The sequence below is a fragment of the Tyto alba genome, unplaced genomic scaffold (assembly GCF_018691265.1).
Source record: "Tyto alba isolate M040663 unplaced genomic scaffold, T.alba_DEE_v4.0 Super-Scaffold_9, whole genome shotgun sequence".
Classification (NCBI taxonomy): Eukaryota; Metazoa; Chordata; class Aves; order Strigiformes; family Tytonidae; genus Tyto; species Tyto alba.
This window is the reverse complement of record NW_024881330.1, coordinates 37,731,454-37,757,188: the sequence shown is the minus strand read 5'-3', so window position 1 is coordinate 37,757,188 and position 25,735 is coordinate 37,731,454. Positions and strand designations below refer to the sequence as shown.

At 37.8% G+C, this 25,735-nt stretch overlaps 1 protein-coding gene across 1 annotated transcript; it reads right to left on the bottom strand.

Annotated features, from left to right (window-relative positions):
* Positions 1 to 845: 845 nt before the first annotated feature.
* On the bottom strand, positions 846 to 25,464 carry MYBL1 (MYB proto-oncogene like 1). The gene is given in 17 exon segments (XM_042785748.1): positions 846 to 3,512; positions 5,252 to 5,431; positions 7,383 to 7,487; positions 7,574 to 7,690; positions 9,335 to 9,449; positions 9,846 to 9,864; positions 9,867 to 9,987; positions 10,518 to 10,886; positions 11,201 to 11,434; positions 12,667 to 12,771; positions 14,261 to 14,335; positions 14,560 to 14,743; positions 16,748 to 16,968; positions 17,991 to 18,083; positions 21,096 to 21,167; positions 21,293 to 21,395; positions 25,315 to 25,464. Coding segments are annotated over 17 exon segments (2,262 nt in total). The 5' UTR covers positions 25,335 to 25,464; the 3' UTR covers positions 846 to 3,383.
* Between the last annotated feature and the right edge of the window lie 271 nt (positions 25,465 to 25,735).

The window sequence follows — 25,735 nt, the reverse complement described above, 5'->3', positions numbered from 1 at the left end:
GACACGAGCAAACGCTCTACAGTCAGTCGGCCCCCCTCGCTCGTCCCCGGCGGTGGAAAACGTCACACGTGCAAACACCAGCAGGTCTGCAGGATACCCACACAGAGCCTGGCTGCGACAGCCAGAGCCCCAGCAAAGCCCCAGCGACAGCCACAGTTTGCCTGCACAGCTTAAAGCTCGATGGTACAAGCTACCAGGACATATTTCTGAAGAACTGGCTTGTGTTAACCCCTTTTGTCCTTTTCCTTCAACAGATTATCTTATTTTAATTGTTTGCCATTTGTATTTTGTCACAAAACTGGGAAAAGCAATAGATATTCTCTATCCAATGCCCATGTTTCTAGCAAAATAAAAGAGTCAAAGTCTAACACTAATTCAGATTAATACATGTTTGTGAGTACTAGTTAGGGGGGGAAAAAATAAAATAATGTTGAAAAAAAAAAATCACACTGCACAGCTTACACTTGCATTTACTTCCCAAGACCCAGGCACACATACTAAAATATCACTTCTATCATACAAATGAAAGGAACATAAAAAAGCTTTTTTAGCTACTGTACAAGCAACATTCTTCATCCCTCAAATTGCCTCCTATACATAAATATTCATGTTGAAGCTTTGGTAGACAAATACAAACTGTTAACCAAATACAAGTAGGTTGGGTTCAAGCATGTACTGCCAAGGGACTCCATCCTGCTGTGTAACCCCCCAAATTCCCACCACTGCTGTTTGTCTCTGCCCACTCCAGAAGAGGTAGGTTTCTTACAGTTTCACATGCACACATACAGACACGTTGCTTTAAGGAGCACCGAGTGTTTAAGTTCTCAAATGAAAGGCACTTACAGTAACCTGGTACATAGATGCTTTATTTCTGACATTAATATGGTCTGTATTGTATGTGAGACTCTCTTACATAAAAGTTTGCAGTACAACAAAAACTAAGATAAACAAGGCATTTGTTGCACATTATGTCAAACCTTAGAACAAAAATATGGAGTAATATGTACTTGGGTTTCATGCAAGTTTGGCTGCTGCATGTACAATCTACTTATAAACTGAAAGAAATGCAAATGCACACAACATTCAGAAAGTAATAAAAGATGCCTGACATATGAGATTAAAACCCTTCTGCTAAAGCAACAAAGTAAGAGTTAACTAAACGATCCAACCAATACCAACACAAATTAATACTACTTACCATAAATCTATGCTTAAACTTGGTATAGGCAGTTTTGGCGATACCACTTCTACTGAAATATCCAGATTCTAGATTTTCATTCTCTCTCAATGTCTTATTTCATTTTTTGTGAATTAAATGCTGTCCCCAGCGTTAAATGTTGCTGTTAAATCCATTCTGGTAATGCACATCTAAATCTAGTACTGCCAAGAATTCCAATTGTCTCCTCTCAATTTCCATAGGTGAGGAGTAATCCTGGCATGATGGATATTTTCTGATCCCTTGCTTACACAGGATTCCCCCCCCTTAAAAGTTTGATATGAATTACAAATTGCTAAAAATGTTTATGCTTACTACTATCATAGCCAGGCAAATATTTAATATCAAAAAGCTCCTAAAAATAAGGATTGTATAAGCTTTGAGATGTTTAAAAAAGTTTAATAACCCATTACCTTCCTTGCGCCACTCATCACATGTTAACATTCTCCATTAATAAATTATTCTCTACCATCTTTGATATTAAAGTGATAGGAATACTTTCCACACCCTGCATAGTACTGGTTGATCTCATAAAGTTAACTAGAGAACCTGACATCATTTTTGTAATTTTACATACAGTGCATATGATGCTCGCTCTTTCCATCTCTCATAGCAGCAAGCCGATTCTGCCACTAGCTGTAGCAGCACACCCGGGAGTGGAGAGGAAGAGTGTTTGAATTATAAATAACTAAAACTACAGTGTACAATTCTATTTACCTGTCAGTATTTGTTGATAGCATACCACTATAACTTGCTCGAAATTAACTACATAAAAATCTCTACAACAAAAGCAAACCAAAACATTCCTTCAAAAACAAACAAAAAAGAGACATAAAATAAGTGCAAATACCTAAAATAGGCAACTAAAGCAACAGTTGTGACCTGTATACCTTTAAATAAGGACAAAGATTTTTTCATAAATAAAAGAATGTTCTCTTTGCTCTTCAAGCATTTAGTAAGTATATAATGGTCAAACTTAAGTGCAGATACAATTGTTTTGAGATCAAAGGTGCCAAGTTTCTCTTTTTTTTTTTTCTTTTTTTTTTTTTTTTTAATATATATATTTAAAATGAATTCGTTTTTAGTACCTATGCAGGACGAAGTACTCCTGGGTCACATATAGAACCCCACCATTCCTTTCTAAATATATTTAAACAAGGTACAGGAACAGTTGCTGTGTAATACAGGTATACCTTTTCATTATTTTGTAGACCAACATGATTTAAGGGTTATAGTGCAATCTTTATGTAGATGTAACATACAGTATAGATAGTATAGATTTGTACACTTCACCACTGTAATTCTTCTGCTATTCCATACTTTAAACTTGTCCTTTTTTCATTTTAGCTGTTCTAACAGGAAACAACGTTGGCTTCTAGACAACCTGCATACATATAAATATCTACATTTAAGCTTTAAAATGAAAATAAATTATAAAAACAGACTCCTTTCCAATTTACAAAATTTTCCCTGTTCCTACATACTGTACAATACATTCAACAATCATCTCATTTTGAGATTTATGAAGAAAATACTGATGCTTTACACTAAAACCAAATTCACCCCCCTCTGCCTACTTCTAGTACCATTTGCAAATAAATATATTTAACACTGTAGTTAATTTTATTGTTTTGCAGCATACCAAAAAAATTAGTAGTGCAACTTTCTATCCTTCCTTTATACTCCTTTACATTGTGTTTCTTTATATACTAGAAAAATGCTACATAAGCAAAAGCACATTCAGTCATGTATGTTGCTCATTTGGAAACCAATAACAACCTATAAACCTACTCTATATTGAAAACGCACTAACAGAAAAAAAGCAATGCAAGTCAAAAGAATAAATATGAAAAATAGACCTAAAAACTGTATATTGTCAGTACTGCAGTGTATTTTACCATCCTTTATCATATTTTAGGGTGTTGCTTCTTTAATATTGAAGAAATTCATTGCAGAACTGTTTGTACTATCCCTTTGTAGGGAATATGAGAGCTTCCTGCCCGGTCTTTGTCAGTCAAAAGAAGAAAGGAAGCTTTAAGGTAGCTTTAAGGTTTCCCTTGGCAGACTGGCTCAAAGTAAAGACTTAATACACAAGTATTGTGCTGGAATCGCCTTCAACATTGTCTCAGTTTCAATGGAAAGAGACGGCTGTCAGTTGCAGTGACCATCACAGTATCAGAGCCCTTGAAGTGCTGTTGGTAGCAGTGTATGTGCTCAGATATCTCCTGGCTTGCTCAGTCATGATAAGCTGGTCTTCTGTTTTTCCGTAAACAACTGCTTCCCATTCACAATTTGACTGCATAAAATAAAATTCAGTTAAAAAGATTCTTTTAACTAACTAAAATACTTGAGCAATTCTCGTACAACCCTTCAGAGTAATAATAAATTATCAGTCAAGCAATACTGTATTTTACTGAGAAGGATTCAGTTCTACAGTACAATTCCTAAAACCTGTGACAAAGCTCCCTCTCCACCCCTTAATCCAGCTCCCCAGCAGTACATCTGTGTTATGCTTCAAGTTCCAGCACACAAAATTTAAAATGCTCTTAAACAGAGACTAGTTCAACAACTGATACATAAAAGAGAAGTTAATTAAGTCATCTTCTCTTTGGATAGCTTCCCCTTTAAATGTGCTAAGTTCAACAGGCAGAAAAATACATTATTGACAGCTGTCTGGAGACACCAAGGAAGGCAAAATGGTTTGGCAGCTGAAAAAGAATGCTGTGAAGGACTTCACTGAACCAAAGGGGCAGCTGTGGAAGAACGGTCAGATGTTTTGGGAATATATTAGAAATGGCAAAGGAATTAGGAATAAAAATAATGAAAGAAAGAATGATTGAGCCACTAGTCTGGCTTCTTCCATGAAGCAAACCCTTCACATTTACATAATTTATTGAATCACAAGCTGATTTGTAGCAGCTCTAAATTGGACCTGACACTAGCAGATTGTAGTGTAATGAAGAATGCAAGGTTTTCTCCCTCCCACATTGAGCTAGATGCACAGAGAAAATTAGCCATTTGAGTTTCTCTGTAAGTTTGGCAGGAGTTGATTCATGGAAGAGACTTGTGGTTAGAGAGGCCACTAAATGGAGAGGGAATTTCTCAGGGGAAAGAACAAAAAGAGAAGGATGGTTCAATGAGAATATTTGTGAGTACAGTGTGACTAAACTCCCCCTTTTAAGAATTCTTAAGAGCATAGTTCTGGGCTTGATAGATGTATTCGCCTTTGCTGCAATTCATACAAGTTAATTCTTATATTGGAATATCACAATTAAATGAGGTTTGTTCTTCTCATAAGAAAGGATCAGAAAGTAATACTGTTGTCTCTGTACTTAAAAAGACATTATCGTTAAAGCAATTGAGTGGGACATGGGCAATCAGGCTCCAGGTTCCCTGTCTTTTTTTTAAATTAATACAAAGCTGTAGATATTCTGAGAAGACACAAAAACTTTATACATTAACTCCCTGTGGTGCAAACTAGAACAGGTACCAAGTCAGGTCAAAGAGAATCTCTCTCTAAACCCGGTGGTCAAGACACACACAGGAAAAACTAGGTCCCAGAGTTTTAACAGCATGGAAAATAAACAGATGTACCAGAACAGGCATGTTACAGGAACAATTATCAAACAGAACCTGTGGATGAACTCTGCTTAATGAATCCCACTGGGCTTATTATGAAGCAAGCACCAGTGAAATTTGAGAAACTTAGGTGCTACAGAGGTTTAGTTTGCACCAAGTCAAGTTTTCTTGCTGCTAGGCCTGGGTATCCAAACCTGTTTTGTAAGTCTACCCTATCCTGATTGGTTTTCCCCACATTTCTTAAGAGACCACTCTGAAAAATCATGGTTGTATTTGAAGAACTTAGCTATGAATAAACACTTTGTGGACAAATGACCAATTTACAAGAAATCAGGATCACTGACCAAAACTAGATCACTGAATTAAACAATTTTAGACATTAGTACAAGACAGAAGCAAAAATAAAATTCTTTGTTAACCTGCTAACAAAACTAAAAGAATTCTTTGCATCCAGACCTGAAGAGCCTTCTCCGTTTTGACATTTTTTGAAGCACATGCATTCAGTTTCTTCTTAATTACTGAATTTGCTTTGTTTGCTGGATTTGTATCCTGTTTCTCTGATGTCAGGTTACATCTGTTGTCATGTATTTCCAACAATGGTATCATTAATAAAGATGTGGTATATGCATTTTCTGACTATTGACAAAAAAGAAGGTAGAGAACAGGAATAACAATTAGTATTTAATAAAAATTAAAAAGTCTTCAGTTGCTGCGATCAGAGAAGCCAAAATGTAAACAAAGCAAATACTATCAGAAAGACCATAGGAAGGAATCTGAAAAGAAAAAGTAATGAACAGTATATGAAGAACTAGCCTGGTCTATACTGGAATTCATAGTCAATACTGAGCACAGTAAAACAAGTAGCTGCTAGCATGATTCAGACATTACCGAGTAGCCAGTTTCTTTCATATAAAGCCACGCTACAGCTGATTCCATTTAGTTAAGAACAAGACTTGATAAAGTGGTAACTACAAAACAGTTTTAAAGAAAAAAAGCTTGTAATTCACTTCTAGTACAACCCTTGTGAAAGTAAGCACAAGGAGACTGGAGTAAAAAAAATTAAGATCACATCAGTATCAGGGGGAGGAACTGCTTTAAGAACTGAAATAAGCACTGGATTGATCATTCCAGAAGAGTTTTATATGCTGATAACGTTTACAGAAATCAAAATTTAATCCTGCTTCACTAAAGCGAAGCATAAGAAAGGTCTATGGCAATTTTAAAGAGCAAAATTAGATGAGAGTAACAGTGGCATAGGTTCTCTTACAAAAACACCCCATTAAACTGCATTAAACTACCTTTCCATATTTATTCCACCTCAGACCCTACTCCTAACTTAAGGTCACCTGGACACACAATTTCTGTGTAAGGATTGGCACATTTTTCATTTTTAAATCAGATACTACCACTAGCTCTTTTGCTAAGAATGAATACTTCTGTTGCACCAGCATCCTTCATTAAAATGGAGGGAAAGCAGTTTTTCTTTTTCCAGTCCACTGGCTTTAATATGCCACAACATCATAGTGTATCTTTATAACCGGAACATCAGTGATGCATAATATACCACGACATAACGAGACATTACTAAGAGAACACCGGGCATTTTGTTTCTGTTTTGGGTGGCTTCAGCAATTGCTGCTCCTCACAAGACAGGAATGTTCTTGGGAAATTTCCACTAGGTGGCAGGGCACCTAACACTCGGTGAACAGACAGAGGCTTGGCACAGAGTTTATGAAGCATTCGAGAAGGGAATTTAGAAAACCAGCTTCAGTAATCAGAAAGGGGTATGACATAAACACCTGTTCTTTTTAAAGACTCTGGCTCCTACCTCTTGAATATAGCTTTATAACTGATCAAGAGTCACAGACATTTAGTCTTTCAGAATTAAACACATACATACATTAATTTAAGTACTAGATTAGAATAAAGTTTTCCTACAAACTACAAGACTAGAGATTAATCTCTTCAACCACTCAACTGGAAAAATATTGGGCTGCTTTTTAAAGGAACAAGGGACCAAAATGGCCCCATCTCTGAACTCTTAATGTCTTGGTATTCAAATTCCTTCAGGCAGAGGAAGCCCAAAAACCTCATATTCTACATGCTTGATATTTCTTAAAGTATTCCCCTACTATGTGAAGTGGGAAAAGGAAAAGCATGCTGCCTAATATGCAATTAGATATCTTCAGAACTTGTCTGCCAGAGTGCCACGCATGCAAAACACAGGGGCAAATGCCATCTTCCTGGTGTATTACAGAGAGCTTCAGCGTGCCATATATGCTAAAGTTTACAGGTAACCAGCATGGAAGCAGCCTTGCTATAACAGCAAACCTTCAAAGCATCCACATTACTTTACCAAGCCTGCTCTAAAGGCCTGAAAGGAAGAATACATGCATGAATTCAAGCCCAATGCTCAAGTATTGCTTAAGCACTTAAAGTAGTATTTCAAACTGAAGGTGATTTTCACTTTCTAGATTTATGAATCTAGCCTCAGTCCAAACACTTTATTTCAGTTGATAAATTGAAAGATTCTCAGTTCTATATTCATACTCCTGCCAGGGATGCTCTTCAGTATTTTAATACATACCTGTACATCTAAGCTATTATCTTCTGTGAAGAGCTGAGCACCAACCTCTTCTTTTTCCCATGGGTCTAGGACCAGTGATTTTCTGACTTTTTTAGCAGAGTTGTGCTGCAATAAATATTTTGCAGAGAAAAACTATAAAATATTATTTGAAAGCAGTTACTTCCTATTTGAAATTATCATTGTAATGTTACCTCCTGCTTGCAGCTTTTGTACACAGTGTCATCTTCCTCCTTGAGAAATATATCTGTTCCAGTTTCCTCTTTCAAAACTTCCCTAATGTCTTCCTCCAAGAAGGCAAGTGGTTGGGACTAATTAAAATTGGAGGAGAAAATACCAAGTCTATTACTTGCTAGTTTTCACCATGTTCTACTTTCAGCTAACATAGGTCAGAAAGTTCTTGCAAAATATAGCGGATAACTACAATTGCTTAAATCCTTTTAACAACTACAGATCAACATTTCGAGGCTGTGCAGATTTTTTAATTCATTTTACTCCACGTTATTTCTAGCCAGATAAAACATATACATTCACACAGTGCCTCAAAAAATGCAGGGTAGCATTGAAGAATACATACAAACTACTTGTTCGCATTTATTAGCAATGGTTATCCACTGACAAAAGGCATAAAAATACCTTATATATACCTAACATACATGAACACATATGTATATATACATGCATACAAACATACTAAAAAACTACTATAAAAATATGACTGTTGTTGGGAAAGGAATTTATATCAATCTTAACACAAATCTTTGAATAGGACATTGATAGTCCTAAGTACAGTACAGAATTTCACAGAAGCCATACAGATGGCTCCTTTGTGTACCAACAGGAGAAGAATTCCCTTAAGCCCTCAAAATTTGATTTTGAACAGGAGGTTAATAGTGGACAGAAACAGGAATGCCAAACCACTCCATTTGCATAGTGAGAGACTGTGAATCTATAGGGTAACACAGATGGTGCCAAGCCCTGTGGCAAAGTCTGAGCTACCTTCTGTGTTTGCAGAAAAGGAGTAGTCAATATATATTGGCTGGAATTTTTTTTGAACTTGAAAAGCATATGTTTACTGAATTCCAAAAGTTATTATGCATTAGCATACCTTAACTAGGCTAGGAAGAGAGCAAAAATTGAATTCATTTGGAACAACCAAACAAACAAAAAGTAACATTATCCATAGTCAACCAAAAAGAAGTCTTCTGTGACAGCCAGAAGAATCAGAGGAATCATGAATTGCTATATTAAGATTTTGGGGTTTAGGGTGAAGAATATTGTAGGCTTCACTCGAGTAAGCCCCTAGGAAGGATAAAATACTTCCAAACATCTTCCCAGCAAAAAAATTCTCAAAATACTAGCATGCTGTGGTAAACATCTAGTTTCAATCTTAGCACTGTAGAAGAACCAAAACCAGAAAACAACTCAGCTCTTATATAGTCCAGAGGATTTAAAGATAATACAGTTTTTTCAATTCAAATGTGAAAGTTGATTAAAATAGCAAAGTCATCACATTCATCTGCACCAGTTTGCTCTTACTAGATTATCCAGTTGGGGGACCCACACCCATTCACTGCCTCCCACTTAAAATTTTTCTTTTCAAAAAACAGAATGCTACCTTGTAAGAGGTACAGTGTTAGCAAGGCTACACAAGTTTAAAACAACTCACAAATGTGGACCCAATGCATTTAAGATTACTATGAATCAAATGATTATATGGACCGAACATCATTCAAAAAGACAATGCCTCCATGCTACACTGAAGGATACTAGTCTAACATACAAAATCTGAAAAATTTTTGATTCGCATTCTAGCTGTTCTCTAGAAGATGGAATGTCACTGAAACAACAGCACTGTTAGGAAATGCTTTCAAAGATCATGCAGAGGATTACAGTATCTCAAAAACAAGAGGGCATTTAGACTTAAACAAAGAAGAAACAATGTCATCACCTACCGTAAGTTTGAGGGGACCGTACTTTTTTTCCTGAGCAGCCAAAGCATTTTTAAAAGGAGTTGGCGTCCTTGGTGTTGAACCCAAAAGGGATCTCCTAATTGTGGGAGTTCTAAAACTATACAAACATAGAAGAGTGTTCATACATGCATTTTAATATTTTATCAACGGTAATGTAATAAAATTAATCTAATAAACATTTTAAAGTATCTTAATTTACACAGCAGATACCACCACCATGAATCTAAAAGTATTAAGATCTCCTAACATTATACCAGGTATATTAAACTTTAATTGTTTTTTGTTCAGTATTTTAAAAAAGGAAAAATTTTAACTAAGTCACTTTCTGTTAAGTTAAAAATGGGAAGCCAATTTGTTTGTACACAAGTATTTAAGTGTTAGGGATTTCAAAACTCATTCACAGTATGCATACAGGTAGACTAATTTCTCAATGTTTATAAAAACTTGCTTTTATTTGAGCAACACCACCAGATGTTTAATGTAATAACCCTACCCCACATTTTCTTTTGATCTTTTGGTGTCATTTCCTTGTGTAGAGGAGTCGTAATAAGAACTTTCTGCCCACAGATTGGTGTTGATGTAAATGCAGGATTTTCAAGGTTAAACTGTTCATTCCCAGAGCAAGTGTTGAAAAACTAGGCACAAGAGAAAAAAAAAAAAACAAAACAAAACAGAAAAAAAAAAAAAAAACTAAGCAACCTTAAAGGACAAAACTTCACCAATGTACTGAGCAGAAAAAAAAAAAATTATAGGAATATATCTGATGGGCTTTTGCTGACAAACCCCAATAAACTACTTTTGGCTTTTACTCCAAGACATTTGTGATATTAATTGCCGAAACCTTGATTTTCCCCTTAAAATCCCTACAGCTTAATTAGGTCACAGAGACAATAGGTCTCTATCAACAATTATTTGCATGAGAAAGTATGAACTGAGACATGTGGCCTCCACCCCCACCACCCTTCTCCCCTAGTTAGTCTTCAAAATAAAGGAAGTAGGTTATTTAACAATTTCTTTTTAATATATCCACCCTTATGCAGATGTTTTAAGAGGTTTTATGATATATTTGTTTAGGCTACAACGTATGACTAGGGAAGAAAGTACTTGTAATTTATAATCCACCTACTGCCATCTTCAGTTTTGCCAAACTTAAAAATAAACTCACCTGTGATGGAGAAAATGGTAGTGTTTTCACTGGTGTATGCTTTAGTGCAACATTGATGGCATCATTACACAAGCCATCATTCAGTTCATTAACTGGTGATTGCCCAACACGCAATCTCTTTTTCTTTCTTAGGATAGTAGGCTGCGTGCTGAATTTGGTTAAGCTTGGGGTTGTTGGAAAAGCTGCTTCTTCCTCACCACTGATGCTATTGTGTTTTTTGCCATCAAGCACAACGCTGACGTTATACTGACATTCAGAAGCTCCTTCATTGTGCTGAATCCGCATTAGTTTTACTGGAGCTGGCTTGACAGGAGATGCAACAGCCTCTGAAAGCTCAAAACTGGTGACATCACTCCATGCTACAGGATCCTATGAGGCAAGATGCAAAACACTCAAACACTAGCAGGCTTATCCGAGATTATTTCACAACGTCCAAGCCAATCTAACAGCTCTCTACCTCCAAAAACCATATACTGAATTATTCTCCCTGTATCTTTCACGCAATCCTAAAACACTGAATATTTTCAAAGACAATTATTTTAAAACAAGCAGTAAAACAAATCACTCAATATAGGTGAAACTACAGACAAGTACAGCATAAGGTAATTTCAAGAGTATTTTATACATTTTGTGGAAGTTGGTGTTCCTAAGTAAGCATTTTTGGAGAGTAAGTACAGACTTACAGATTCAATAAGCTCTAGTGTCTCTGCAAATTCTGGAATGGTTTGTAGAGATGGTAACATTGTATTTGCTTCCACGGCCAAATACTTAGCGGGTGAATTCTGCTGAACAGATGTGCCATGGGTCTTGTCCATGCTGTAGAACTCACTGGCTTGTTCCCCAAGGCTATTTAGTGTATTAGACACACAATCTTCCGTGACAAAACTTCCAGACCAGCAAGGTAAGTTTCCAGCTTGCTAAAAAGTATGCAGAAGCATATTAATTGTATTCAACTTAGAAGCTGAAAAGAGTCAATTATGTGACCATGAGGAGGAAAAAAAAATAGTATGTGGAAAGACTAAACATAACTATTAATTTTTGCTTTTTTCAAACACTAATTATCCATTTACAATAATGCAGTTAGTCTTCGCCTTACATTAACATACTCCACATTCTCAAATTGTGTAAGATTTTTATCTTACCTCTCATTCACATCTTATACATACTTATAACTTACGACAGTTACGGGTTGTATTGGAAGACATCTCTGATGCAAGTTTCCTGTGCTCCTGAACATCAGTGTATTACAAAGTCATTTTCACTACAGAACACGGGTACATTTTAAGATTTGAAACTGTTTCTACAATGTGACTACTTCTTGTTTGATCCTTTTTTTTTTTTTTAATGCAGATTCTGCATTGAGAGCTTACTTAACTTCTAACTGGTTATCTCATTTTAGTGTACTGCTTAGTACTGAAGAAACAGATTTTAATTTTCACTGGAAATCTAGAAGCAAAGCAGATTCCACTAGATGAGCAGAACGTTGCACTGTTTCAAGAGAATTCCAGGAATTCCACATAAAACTGGAAGTTCACCTGTAATCTAAATTAGTGATCAGTATGGTTAGGTGTTTGCTGTTGTTCACAGCCCTCTGTTTCTGACGAAATAAGTGACTGTCATCTGGCAAGTTTCCCCCATTCCACTGAAGTACATGTATATTTTGGATAGTGCAAATTTATATACTGTTTGTCATGTCCAAATGTGGATATTAAGTATTGCAAGCACTCACACAGAAGTTTGATAAAAACATAATCTACAGGACATTTTGAAATCAAACAGGGCAAAACCTACGTATTTTTCAGCTTTCTCTGTTGGACAGATGGTCAACATTACTGATCTATAAAACTGAATGGCAGTGATATCAACAAATGTGCTGCCTCTTGAAGAGGATTAAAATCCTGGGTCTTAGGAACAACTGCCAAATTGCAGGTCATATTTCTGCTGTTTTCAGAGTTTCTAAAACTGCACTAAAAATAATTTGCCTCAATTCTAATATATACACTTTGTTTCACAACCCAACAGCCATAGGCTTGATCTTAGAAGGTCATGTGAAAAAACACCACACAAAACGAAACATCCATTACTGAACTGCTGAGGATTAATCTTAGTAAAGCATATTCAAATATTTACAGAAATTTACAGTCCTTACAGAAGACACTCGTTTTCTTCTGATTTCATTCTCTGCTGACATAAGTAGCAATTCAAGTTCCTTTATTTTCTTTTCTTTATCAGGATCATCATCAATAAATGACTGCTGAAAAATTTAAGAAAGAAGCCATTATTATTTTCCACCTCTGTCACCCCACCACAATAAAGATTCTACATTATAACACAGCTACGTTTTTAACAGAAATCCACACATAGCAGGAACAGAGCTGTTTAAGCTGTATCATATTTTGAAATACAGTAGTCACTTGTAAGTGAAACAACTCCAGCAAGTACCAGGAGATGGATCTGATGTTAAAGTGGTATACAAGCTAGTATTTTAACAGGTTTCTAATATGGCCTGTAAATGCTCACTATGCTATAGCCCTTTTTAACTAAAAGCCACTCAGTTCTATCTTTAATAGAAGCAACAGTGCTGGCACCTTGGTAGATGTGTTTAGGTTTTCATGTGCCTTCTAAAAATCTGAGTGCAATAAAGTGTTTCAAGTCAGCATTTGCTGGCAGACTATCTGCAGCAGCAATCCTACCACGACCATCAGAAAAGAAAATTAACTAATTGGTTTTGATTGGTTGATCTTTTTTAACCTCCTTAAAACTTTCTGTTATTGCTATAAATATAGGTAAGTGAGTATATATGCCATGAGTTTCAAAACTAGTTATACTCCCCAGTTTAGGGAGGACTTCAAGGAGCAGAAAGTATCTTATATTTTTCTGTATAGGTCAGTCCCGAGGGTCAAAGACCGTAAAAGGCCTTGTTATGATTTGTATTCTTATCTAAGATCAGGGAAGAAAATGCAACATGAAACAGATGACCGGCACAGGGAAACTTAGGGTTAGGTACAGAGTTCTGCAGGATGCCTCTAATACATCTATTATTTTCTGTGTCAAAATAATTTTTTTATTAACTCCAAATTAATAAAAAGTCTTTCAGGAAGTCATGTTACAAAACAAGGTCTACATTCAGTCTGTAACACATGAGGAATTTTGGATATATTCTAAGTGAGCCCAAAGGAGAAAAAGGAAATAAATATATCAAATTATTTTTTTGCTTTAAAGTTTCTCAATACTTCAGCATATGGAATTCTGTAAAAGAGCATCTTCAACTGATTGACAGAAGTTTATCAGTCAGACAAAACTAAAACCTATTTAGAATAAAAAATCACAGCCGTAAGTGTAAATCACAGGAAGTTATCTGAACTGAGTCTTACATATAGGGTTATATTTATTACATGTATAAAGGAGTAAGATCTTGTCTTCAAATCTCTCAGAGGCTAGGTAATACTAACAGGTCATAATTTTAACCCAAAGATGTAACTAGTAGACTACGTTTTAAGCAATACTTCTGTTAGAAATAAGTACAACCACTGTGTTTCTGAGATGTATACAGACAGCTCCATTCTTCCTACTCAGAACTACCAATGAAGTTAGCAAGTCTACTTACAGAGGAACACTTACATAAATTTAGGTGAATGATAAAGACTTAAACACATTTTGAAGTTACAGGTTTTTAAACTCTTTATTTTACAGCATAATACACAATACATTCTCTTCATTTACAATGACGGTTAACAATTTACCTGAACGAAGTTGGAAGAAGCTGAAGCATGTTCTAGACAGCTGCCTTCTGGTGACGCATACTGGTATACTGGAATCTAAAAAGACATAAATAATTTTACAAACTCAATGAAAAGGAGGCTAGAAAATTATCTCTAGTTTATTGTACATAAAGTATTTATTATGGTTTACAAATCCTACGTTACCATAATATCACAAAAATACTCAATAGATCTTCATTCTTTCAGCTTTATTTCTTGTTCCAAACCCAATAAGTTATTTGAAACTGGGAAATACTAATTATTCTGGATTTTGAACTTACATGTGTCTGAACAGGTATGTAAAATTGATTCTGAGTGTGCAAGTGTTCCATAGTCAGACAAGGTTGGGGCTGAAGTTTGGATGAACTAGCTCTGTCAGACTTTATAACATCTTGTAAATATCCTTCCTGTTCCACCTTTCTTCTCATTGTTGAATTCCAGTGATTTTTAATTGAATTATCAGTCCTAAAATGAAAGTGTACAACAGTGACTAGTTTCCATATGTCAAAGTTTAATATATGGCATAATTCACAGGGTTTGTACAGTAGGTTAATCCAAAGCCTTAAATCCAGAAAGCTCCAGCAGCTTGGACTGGAAGTCCTATTATGTGTGGGGTTTTGGCACAATTACTAGAAAGCTATGCTTTTCAAAGCTTCCTTCTACTAAACTTCAAGCCTGCAGGAAATTAAAAGTAGCAAAAGAGAAAGCCTCAGTTCTGGCTGTTTTCATGGATGAGAACCTTTTCTCTTCGATACTTGGAACAACCATGTGTTCTCCGTCACTACATTATTTACCCTCTGCCACAAATTTGCAGAACATGAAGCTAATGCAATCACCCTACTGTGCCACAGCATAGTAAGGGCACTGCCGCTAGTGTTTGCCACTGGAACTTATCTCTTCTAAAACAATGAGAGCCTGCATTCCTGTCTCCAAGTTTTACGTGCAGCTTTGTGGAAGAACATCCCACTACCCCTCAGTGTCCTCGATCTTGTCTGGGGAAAGCAGGCATAGCAGAAGACCCATGCCCATGGCCACTCCCCTTGGAAAGAAAATGCCTGCAGTTTGACAAGCAGGCTGAAATCTTTTTTAACACTAGACAAGCATTAAAGCAAGAGTAGAGTATGAATACATTACAGTCTAAAATACTAGCAGTATTATTACTAGCCTTAGAGAAAGGTATACAAAAATAAAAATGGCTTTAAGCCCCATTCTTCATTTAAGCGCAACTCCAAGAAGTATTACTCTTTCATCCCACTAGTGTTAAGACTCTTTAATAATCTTCTAAGTCTAGGAACCAATCTTTAGCTAAGAGTCTCATCTTGGATTTATTTTCAGCAAATAAATTAGTGAATTAGGAATGTCTCTGTCCTTACAAACTTATCTTCCCTCTCTGAAATTCTATTAAGATGCACTCCATTCCCTTCCCATGCCTCCAAAGGATTTCCTGTGATTCATAGATTGTGTACTTAATCAAAACACCAAATTTTTAAACACACAATATAAGGAAGAAATTCTTTACTGTGAAGGTGGTAAGCCAGTGGAACAGGGTGCCCAGAGCAGCTGTGGCTGCCCCCTCCCTGGAAGGGTTCAAGGCCAGGTTGGACGGGGTTGGGAGCCCCCTGGTCTAGTGGAAGGGGGGCCCTGCCCCTGGCAGGGAGGTTGGAACTAGATGATCTCTGAAGTCCCTTCCAACTTAAACCATTCTGTGATTCTATTGATCTCTAAGGATTCATTCTCCCAATATAACAAGTGATGACATTCTTTAGGCACAGCTAGACAGTCAGCTCCTTAATGCACAGACTGAATTCAGAGGGGGACAGCTTAACACTGAATTTCAATTAACAATAGAAGATAAATCTATTTCAAACTCTTTGTACACTAAAATTTTGTTTTCCAGAAATATATAAGTTGGCAAACACACTTGAAACAAAGATAAGGAGAACAATGCATACAATTCACTCTTAACTTAGAGACTAGTTGGTAACCAACTAGCTTTGCAATGCATGACTCCTAAGCCTGGATTTCTGAATGTTACTAAGATTTTCGTTTTTGAGTGCCTTCTTTAACAAGAAGTGTGCCACAAAAAAAAAAAAAAAAAATATCTTTCTGATCTTAAATCAAAGTCACCTCCGAATGCATATTAATGATATCAAGTCATAGGGTGCCAAAGCATTCTCCCACTATTACTTGCAGTTACTCTCTTCAGCTCTACTAGTTTTTTCTAAGCGATCAGGAAGATTTTTGAAGGAACCTGCAGAGCGTTAGAGGTCTTTTTATTGGTTTTATGGCTTTTTAAGAACACATAACCAAATGCAAAAGATCTTAAAAAAATTAAGTATCTATCAAGATAAAGATGTTGTGATGTAAGTTTCAACAGATGCTCTCTGACTAACAAATTACACTGGAAAGAGTTGTGTGATGACTGCTTTCCATATTCTGTTATTTAACACAAATAGAGTTGAAAAGCACCTTCCAGGAAGAAGTTTTGCTATTTCAGCCCATCGGTTCCCCAAACGCTTGTGAGCTTCATAGATTACTCTGTCCTCCTCTTCTGTCCATGAAGACTTTTTTACCTCAGGATTGAGATGGTTATGCCATCTCTCTCTGCATTGCTTGCCTATTCTTCCTTTCAGGTGTTTTGCAATTAGAGACCAGCGCTTTGGACCGTATTTCTGAACTAATTCAATAACCTGGAACACAAATAAAAGTATGTTATAATTCCAAGAGCTAATATTCCTAATCAAAGACTGAGAACGCTGATAAACTGACATTTTAGAATAGAATTATAATACTCAATTTGATAAGATACTAGGCCTAAGGAGGCAGACAATGATGTGGAATTTTAAAAATAATTTTTCAAGAAATCAAAAAATTGTTTATTAACTCCAAATTCACTATGTTTAGAATGTAAGTATATACTGATGAAAACACCTTCATTTGGAAGCTTTCTTTGTCACCCATGGCATAAGCCGACATTAGGAAAGACCAAAAAAGAAGCTGGTAAAGAAGCTTGGGTTTACTTTTTTCAACAACATATGTATGAGAAAAGACCCCACACCTCTACTCCCAACCTCCATCCCATTTCTACATGTTTTTACATATTAGAACCTTTTCTTACAAGACAGATGAGAACAGTAAAAAAAAATATGAGGGAAGACCATATTCGTAAGTTGACAAATAGTAGTTTTAAATCTCTTAAAACAGTTTTAAACAGCGGGAATAAGCAGTCAATTTGAAATGCCGTATGTGAAAACTTTACGTGCACCTCCCTACAGGGCCATCTAGGTTTTGCAGGCAAAAAGCTGCAGTGTGGATTAATAGAGGTGAAGATAATGAGTCTAAAACACCATTGCTAGCTTCTTTAACAGTAGAGTATGAAATAACTTCCCTTATCCCCAACCCCTGTAAGTTTGGTGGGTTTGAGGAACAAAAGATGTAGATGAGACCTTTGATCTTTAGTGCTGTAAAGAGCTAGCAGTCTGAGCAAAGGGAAATGAAACACTGGAGCAGACCAGACATTCCATCTACTTAAGAGCAGGTGCACTTTTTTTTCCTTCTCACACAGCATAATGTAATATAATTATCTATGTCACAAGATGCATCAGAGATCATCTTTGTGGGGGATGAAGTCTAAGAAATAGTACACAATCTTAGCAGTCGTATGCCAATTTTATTACAGTAAAAGAGTACAGTATCAATTAGTTTTTATTACCCTCTGATCTTCTTCTTTAGTCCAGGGACCTTTAATCAATTCTGGGTTTAGTACCTTCTGCCATCGATGCTGGCACTGAAAATCTGAACGATTCTGAAATAGTTTTAGAAGACCAGTGTAGCTGTTAAACTCTCAAATACATAAAACTAAATATTAGCTAGCCAGAATTATTAGCTTATTTCAAATTAAAAGACTTATTCAGACCTTTGTTCTAAATAGAATAGTTAAATTCTCCCTTATTGTTTCTTCTGCCAGTTGCTTATAAAAACTTCAGAAAAAACAGCTTTGCACAAAGCTCTAACCTAATTCAATGTTCTTTCTCAATAATCAAATTCAGAACTTACTCTTCTTTAAAGAAAAACTTAGAATTATTTTTGTCCTCATTACTCCACAACTTCTCTGAACTTTATGTGATTGACATGTTTTTGACATCTATAACCTATACAAGGAAAGAAATTTTTAAAGGAAATAATTCTTTTATTTGAAAGAAAAAGTAACTTTTGTCCTAAGTCTCATATTAATATATTCTCAGCTCTTTACTAGAGTGTTAAGGAAAACAGATTTATATCAAGTTTAGCTAACACATACTAATTAAACAACATTGCTTTTTCTGCTCAGGACAGATGGTGCTTTTCTGTAGCTTCACTAAGGATCTTTTGAAATATTGTTCCCAGTTATGAAAGAGAAGTGAGCTTTCACTTAGCCTCCTAAAAACTGTCTGTAGGAAAATTTGGACTCTCAGGGTTGGTCCAGTCCTTAGAAATATGCAGGGAAGAGCCTGTCCCAGCACAGCATACTAGTATGCCTTTTATAATATTAGGACATGATGATTTACTCTCTTCAGCACAACCTGCTAGATAGCAAGTACGGACTTCAAAATTTTGCTGGATTTGTCTACCAAGTAAAGGTGTTACCGTGCTAAGATGAAGATAAACAAGAAGCAGCCTTCAAGACCAGAAAAAAAAAAAAAAACAAAACACTGTTACATCTAAAGTGATATTGACCACAGTACCTTCAAGTTAATCACAAGTAGACACTGTATGATTAAAAACACACTGGAGTTTGTTACAAAACATCATCATTTCCTAATAGAGAAAAGCTGTAAAAGACAGACTCAATATAGGATAGCTGTTCCCATTTTTAATGAAAGAACAACTTTGAAATTGTGACCTTTTAGTGTTTTTACCTTCCAAATATTTCTGACATCATTATATGTCCGAGGAAAAACAGCAAAACAAATGATGGGATGAAACCCTGAAACTGCTTCAGGTCTGCCTTAGCCGCAATGAATTGAAAGAGAATACAAGCTGTGTTCCCTCTCTTGAGGGTCACTTTTAAGGCATCTTTTCTTTTTTGGGCAGAATAGAAGCAAGGTTTATTTGTGGACAGCCCAATAGTGAGATGGGGTTCTGAAAAAATGGCAGTTTATGTGCCTTTACATGCCAGTAACTCAAGATGCACTTGGTTTTCCTAGCAAAAGACCATCAGTAACAGTAATTACGCCAGCCTCTATTATCTGGCTTTGTAATCTGAACGCTGCAATTGGTCACCCAGAGAGGCTGTGGAGTCTCCATCCGTGCAGATATTCAAAACCCAACTGGACACTGGTCCTGGGAAGCCTGCTCCAGCTGATCATGCTTGAGGAGGGGGCTCAGACTAGATGTTCTCAAGAGGTTCCTTCCAACATCAACGATTCTGCAGTGGGCAACCTGATCTTCCATGCATGTTTCCCATGATAGCTGAGGAGCCTTTTTTCAGCCTCACTCGGGCCCAGCTTGAACAATAGTTTTCTATCTCCAGAAGCATTTGTTTGCAGCTAGAGAACTTTTTATTAAACTGTTTGATCTGTTAAATGCAACTCCATACTACACCTGCAGATCAGTATCACCAAACATTGTATTTTTAACTAGTTTAATGTAAAAGCTTTTTGATAATATCTTTCTCCTCTGTCATTCACTCAGTTCACTGCTTTTTGGAATGGGATAACATACACATAAGGAATAGTGATTTGCTTGTGCACTCTTTAAAAAATTTAGCTTTGAGTTGGTTCCCTGAAATCTATATTTTGCCACCTGGGGAAGAAAAAAAAATCAGAAGCACCACAGTTGCACAGATATGAGAACAATCAAAAGTTACAGTTGTTCAGCATTTAGAATTTAAGTATACTTTTACCTAGTTACATAGGAATTTCGTGCAATCGTATCATTCCACTCAATATTATAAGAGCCACAAAGGAGGGGTGATGTAATTTTTTGATTTCTAACATTTGAATATTCAATACCACTTCTAGGTAGTGATTTCAGCCATAGATTCTAGTCATGTTTTTATAGTAGGCATTTTATAACATTTAATCATAAGGGAAACAAACATCAATTCCAGTTCTAGGTATTTTCTACCAGTGCACCTTATACAGCTGAGGAGTCATTTCATGTTCGAACCAACAAACAGCTCCTTTACTCATTCCACCTGACCATTGGAACAGAACAAGAAATTTTAAGTGTCAGTAGAAAACTTCCAAGGAACCCGCTAAGGTTCCATTTGTAGCAACTGAAGATATCATTGGGTGGGTTTACTTATGTTAGGGTAGCAGGTACCACCATAAAACCCAAAACAAATCAAAACACACCAATAAACACCACCTCACTCCTCCCACCCCCTCAAAAACAAACAAACAAACCAACCCACCACCCCCCTTTTCCTAAGGTGTCTAAGAAATTAATCCTGCTCCTTTCAAGCAAACTTTCAGACACAACCCACTCTCCTAACTGCTTCAGAAGCAACATGCCAACTCCAAACGTAACCGCCAGATGTGACGCAACCAATAGGAAGCTGGAATATATTCCAGAATGAAAACAAGTAAGAAGTGTGGACAGAAGGCACCAATTATTTTTCATCATTTCAGACCATCACTTGAGCGCCAGCCTGAGCTCATAAGGTCCTCCAAGGTCGGAGCTAGATCTCAAGTCCAATTTACAAGCATCCTTTAAAATATTTTTTGTTACTATGTGTTTCTGATTTCTATTTCACTTCATTTCCAAACTACACATATGACCAAAGTAAATAAATATGAAAAGGGAGCTTAACTGAAACAGAGATTCAACTTACTTGTAGATGACTAGCAATGAAAGCCCAATCATCTGTACCATTTTGTTCCACCAGCTTCTTTAGCCTTTCATCCTGTTAAGACATAACCTCAGACAATAAATGTTACATGCTATGCCAATGCAATACATAGTAATAGCAATGTATTTCATGTGCTACCAGTATCATGTAGGAATGAAACCAAAACCAAAATGTATTACCTCATCACGTGTCCATTTCACCCTGTTACATATCTTCTTCAAACCTTTTTGCGGTGGTACTTCATAGTCATGATCCACATATTGAAGGTCATCATATTCCTCACTGCAGTGTACAACAGAAGAGCAAAAAAGATAGAAATACTTTAAATTAACTCTGAATAACTTATTTTTTCTAACTACTTGTAGCTTTTTTCTGATCTGTACATATTGTTCTAAAATGACATATGGAATTTGCATGAACATAAGATCTGCCTCCAGCAGTGGCTTATATTCATCATGTCACAGGAACAGAATTAATTTTAATTTCAAGGCCACACACTGGGATATGGACAGATAATTCATTCCAAGTCAAGACTTAAATTTGAAGCAAAAGCTATTGTTTAAAATCATTTTTTCGTGACACATTTATGAATATTTTACACAAATGAGCTTATAAAATAAAGTGGTTTGCTAGTCTGCAAAATACATCTATGTCCCACCTCCATAATTCAAACAACAAACACAAGGGTGCCAAATAACTTAGTGTCATTTTGAGATTTTAAGTGGGTTCCTGCCTTCAATAAAAGAGTTGCCTCAATGTTACAGGAATTAGATACAAGACTTTGAAGACAGAAATATTACTGCAAGAAACAACTACGGTATCAGTGCTGACCATCTAATAAGAGTCAGAGGGGCAGGGAGCCAGATAACCTCCGACTCCATGTAGATCACGCTCCATCTACTGGAGAAACACATATTGCACAGTCTTGACAAACAAAGCCTTACAAACGAACATCACAGGAAACAGTTTCATGGAAATATCACTTAAACTTATGTCAGTGAGTCATGTTAGACAGCATAAATCCAAACACATGTGGAAACCTAGGCCTAACAACAAGATGAGCAGTTCCTCCGCATTAGTTACAGCAAAGACACAAAGAAGGGACTCCCATCCAAATATATTGCTTTAATTATACATGGTTTCACACTACAATCTTTCTCCATTTTATTATCAGTATAAAGCACGATATAAGTATCATCAATTCATGTTCAAAACCAAATTTATTAGTTCTGCTCTGCCTTGAAAATTACCTCCATTTTTCAACCAAAGGTTAAAAAAAAAAAAAAAATCCCTTCCCAGTAACAGAATTAACCTGTGCTGGTGTCCTAAGAACTAATTAGATGGCAAATCTCTACATTACTTTCCAGAACATGCAATTCACCCACACAGCATGCTAATCAACCATTTAAGTATATTTGCTATTTCCCACAAAGTCAGTATGTTCTCTGCAGCTGATACCAATATATGGTCATTCAAGAAGAGCACTACATACTTGAAAGCGTTACTACAGGATAGTACGTACCAACTCTCGCAGAACCTGTGTATTTAACATTGCTTCTACATCCTACACCACATCTGGATTTGCCATATTTGGCTTCATGATGCAGTAGAAAGAGTTAGTAGCATGTAAACATATTAAAACTTGCCAGTGAAATATAAAGCAGTAAGACTGTCTAGAAGTCAACAGCAAGTTCTTCACAGTACTTACAAAAAATAAGATGCAAACACAGTGTTTGTAAGAGTTTTGCACTAAGTGGCTTAGGACGTAAGAAAATAGGATTTAAACTCACAGGTAACTAAGAGTTTTCCACCTCCCACCTCCTTTTTTTTGTTGTCTCTTTTCCACAGGTTCTTGACAAGCTTCAGGAGCACATTTTGGTATTATAAGGAGGATATTTTGGTATTATAATCCTATTTCATACCAAGCAAACCATACAGTTTACTTATAACCAAAATTTGGCCTTGTGGTTAAACCCTTTGTCAACACGATCTCCTCACCTACCACACAGCAAACTAGTTCAAGAACAGAGTTTTCAGTTATGTAAAAAGTCGTTAGGATTTTAAAACAGAGGAAGGGCCCCGCATACATGGCAGCGATGCTGATGAGAGCGGTGGTACTAGACAACGTGGGGTCCCCGCCGGCAGCAGCGGTAAGAACCCTGCACCTGGGACCCTCCAGCAGCACGCGCGTCCCGCAGCCAAACCCGCACGGCCGCCTCCGTGCGCTTCCCGGCCGCGAGGGCCGGCACTAGCCTCTCCTGCACCTTGATTCCACGTGAATAGCCATTTAGCCTTCGGTCTTGTTTAGGCCAGTACACCAGTAGATTATCAATTAAATATACATGAATGGTTGGGACTGAGAACTTAAGTTTTCAATTAAAAAGATTTTCAAATGTGGGGCTGCTATAGTTCATTTGACAGTTCTCTTGCAGTTAAGAAACTGCTAAAATACTGCACAGAAGTGGAACGTAGCCACCAAATTTCATCAAATAAGAAATCTGGACCAATAAACTAAGTATTTCGTGAGTTCTGTGCTAGCTGTCTTTGCAATTCTGGGTTGAGAACCATTAAAGGAAAAAAATTAAGCTTCCAAACGCAAAAGCCAAGAGCAGTTTAACAAGATTAAACTTAATTCCATTTGGTGCAAAACATTTATACTTTCTCCTTACTCCACACCTAGATTAACAATTTTGAAATCACTTTTATGTAAACTCATAACTGCAATGATTCAGTTTTGGAGATACCATCACCACAACACCAACACAATATTCCTCTAGGGCTACTGATCTCTAACCAAATGTTCCTCTGCTATCTGCAACCACTTGTACTTTCAATTACGACATCAAAGCACTCCCATAGCCATGAGAGACAACACAAGCTAAAGCTTAGCAAAGATTGAACTATTGTTTGCAATACCACAGATTCAAGTTCCTTAAACTACAAAATGCAGATTAGGAGTAACAAGAAACATTCTCTCTCCGAGCTGATCCTTGCAGATAGCTAAGTATAGACAGCACCAGTAGTTAGACTCTTCTGCAAGCAAAGCCCCTTAATGAATCTTTGTTCCTTACACAACTATAAACCCAAAGCATTGCTTTCTTGTTTTATTTGCAGTTTTGCAGAAAAAAAAAATTAGTATTAATTTATAAACTCTTTTTGTGTCAGAGGAAAATGCAGAAGCAGTTTTAACATCTGTAACTTTGAAACCACCCCCAATTCCATGAGAAGTACGCAGTGACGGTGAACCCCAGATGCCATAGGTAACTCACACATTAATATTACTCACTGAGCATTCTTTCTTTTCTCAGTCCTAATCCCTCTTTTACATTTACCACTTTCAGAAACTGATTTTCTATTAAGGACAAGAATAACTATAACAATAAAACAGTTCTCCAAGACCCACCTTCTGAATACAAAGACACACCCATTTTCATATCAATAAAACAAAAGATGTAGCAAAACCATCTGGGGCTGCTGCTGAAGCTCTTGAGAAAAACATTCTCAGGAAGATTTCAGGCTAGATTATGGCATCCTCAATCAAAGAATACACCAAATCAGAGGAAGTGCACTTAAGGTACTGGAAGAATCAGCAGGCCTAAACTTTTACTTTGACTGAAGAGCCTCGATCTTTACATCAAGGCTGTGCCAAAGCCACTGGGGAGGAAAAAAGCAAGAAGTATTACTCCAGCAGAAGGAAAGTAACCAGCAGAGACGCCGTAGTCGTTACTGACAGGCTCAGTGACCACAGAAAAGAAAAGCTAAAGAGTTGGCTAGGTAAGCTACAACAAAGGCGGTCTGAGCGAACGCAGAGAAGCGAGAGCAGCCGCTAAACGAGAGGCGAGATTCATACCCGAGAGCTGGTGTCCGTAAACCAGAGGGAAGACGGACGGATACCTGTGCGGGTGCCGGGCGAGGGAGGAATCCGAGGGCGGAGGGAGGGAGGTGGGCAGTGACTCCCGAGGCCGGGGAGGTGGAAGGAGGCCGAGAGCAGTGCCAGCACAGCGCGGCGGGGGGGGTGAGGGGCGGCAGGGACGGGGCGGGGCGGCACGGCGGCGGCACCTGGCAGGGATCCCGGGGCGCGGGGGGGGGTACCTGGGCGCGGGGCAGCGGCGTGGAAGGCAGCGACTGCCCGGGAGAGGGTGGAGGGGGGGGGGCAGAAGGCGCAGGGATTCCCCCGGGCCGGGCCCGGAGCCGCACTCACCTGCGAGGTCTCTTCGCCATCCTCGGGGCGCAGCATAGGGGGGGGCCGCCACGGCAGCGGGGCGCGGCGCGGAGCCCCCGCCCGGGCTCCTTCCCTCACAGCCGGGCGGCGCGGCAGGGCAGGCGGGGGACGGAGAGGGGGCACTGGCGGCTCAGGGAGGTTTGAGGCGGACGGGGCTCCTTCGATGGCTCCCTCCTCCCCGCAGAACTTCACGGTATCCACAGCGCCCCGGCGGCCGCCCTTAGCCCAGGCCCGGCCGGGCACCCGGCGCGTCAGGCATGGCCCCTGCCCGTGAGGACGGAGCGCGCAGCGGCCCCTTTCTCGCCTGGCTGCGCCTACTCTCCCACACCCCCCCCCCCCCCCCCCCCCCCCACACACACACACACACCGGCCCCTCTTCTCCTGTCAGAGCTGCCGCGGG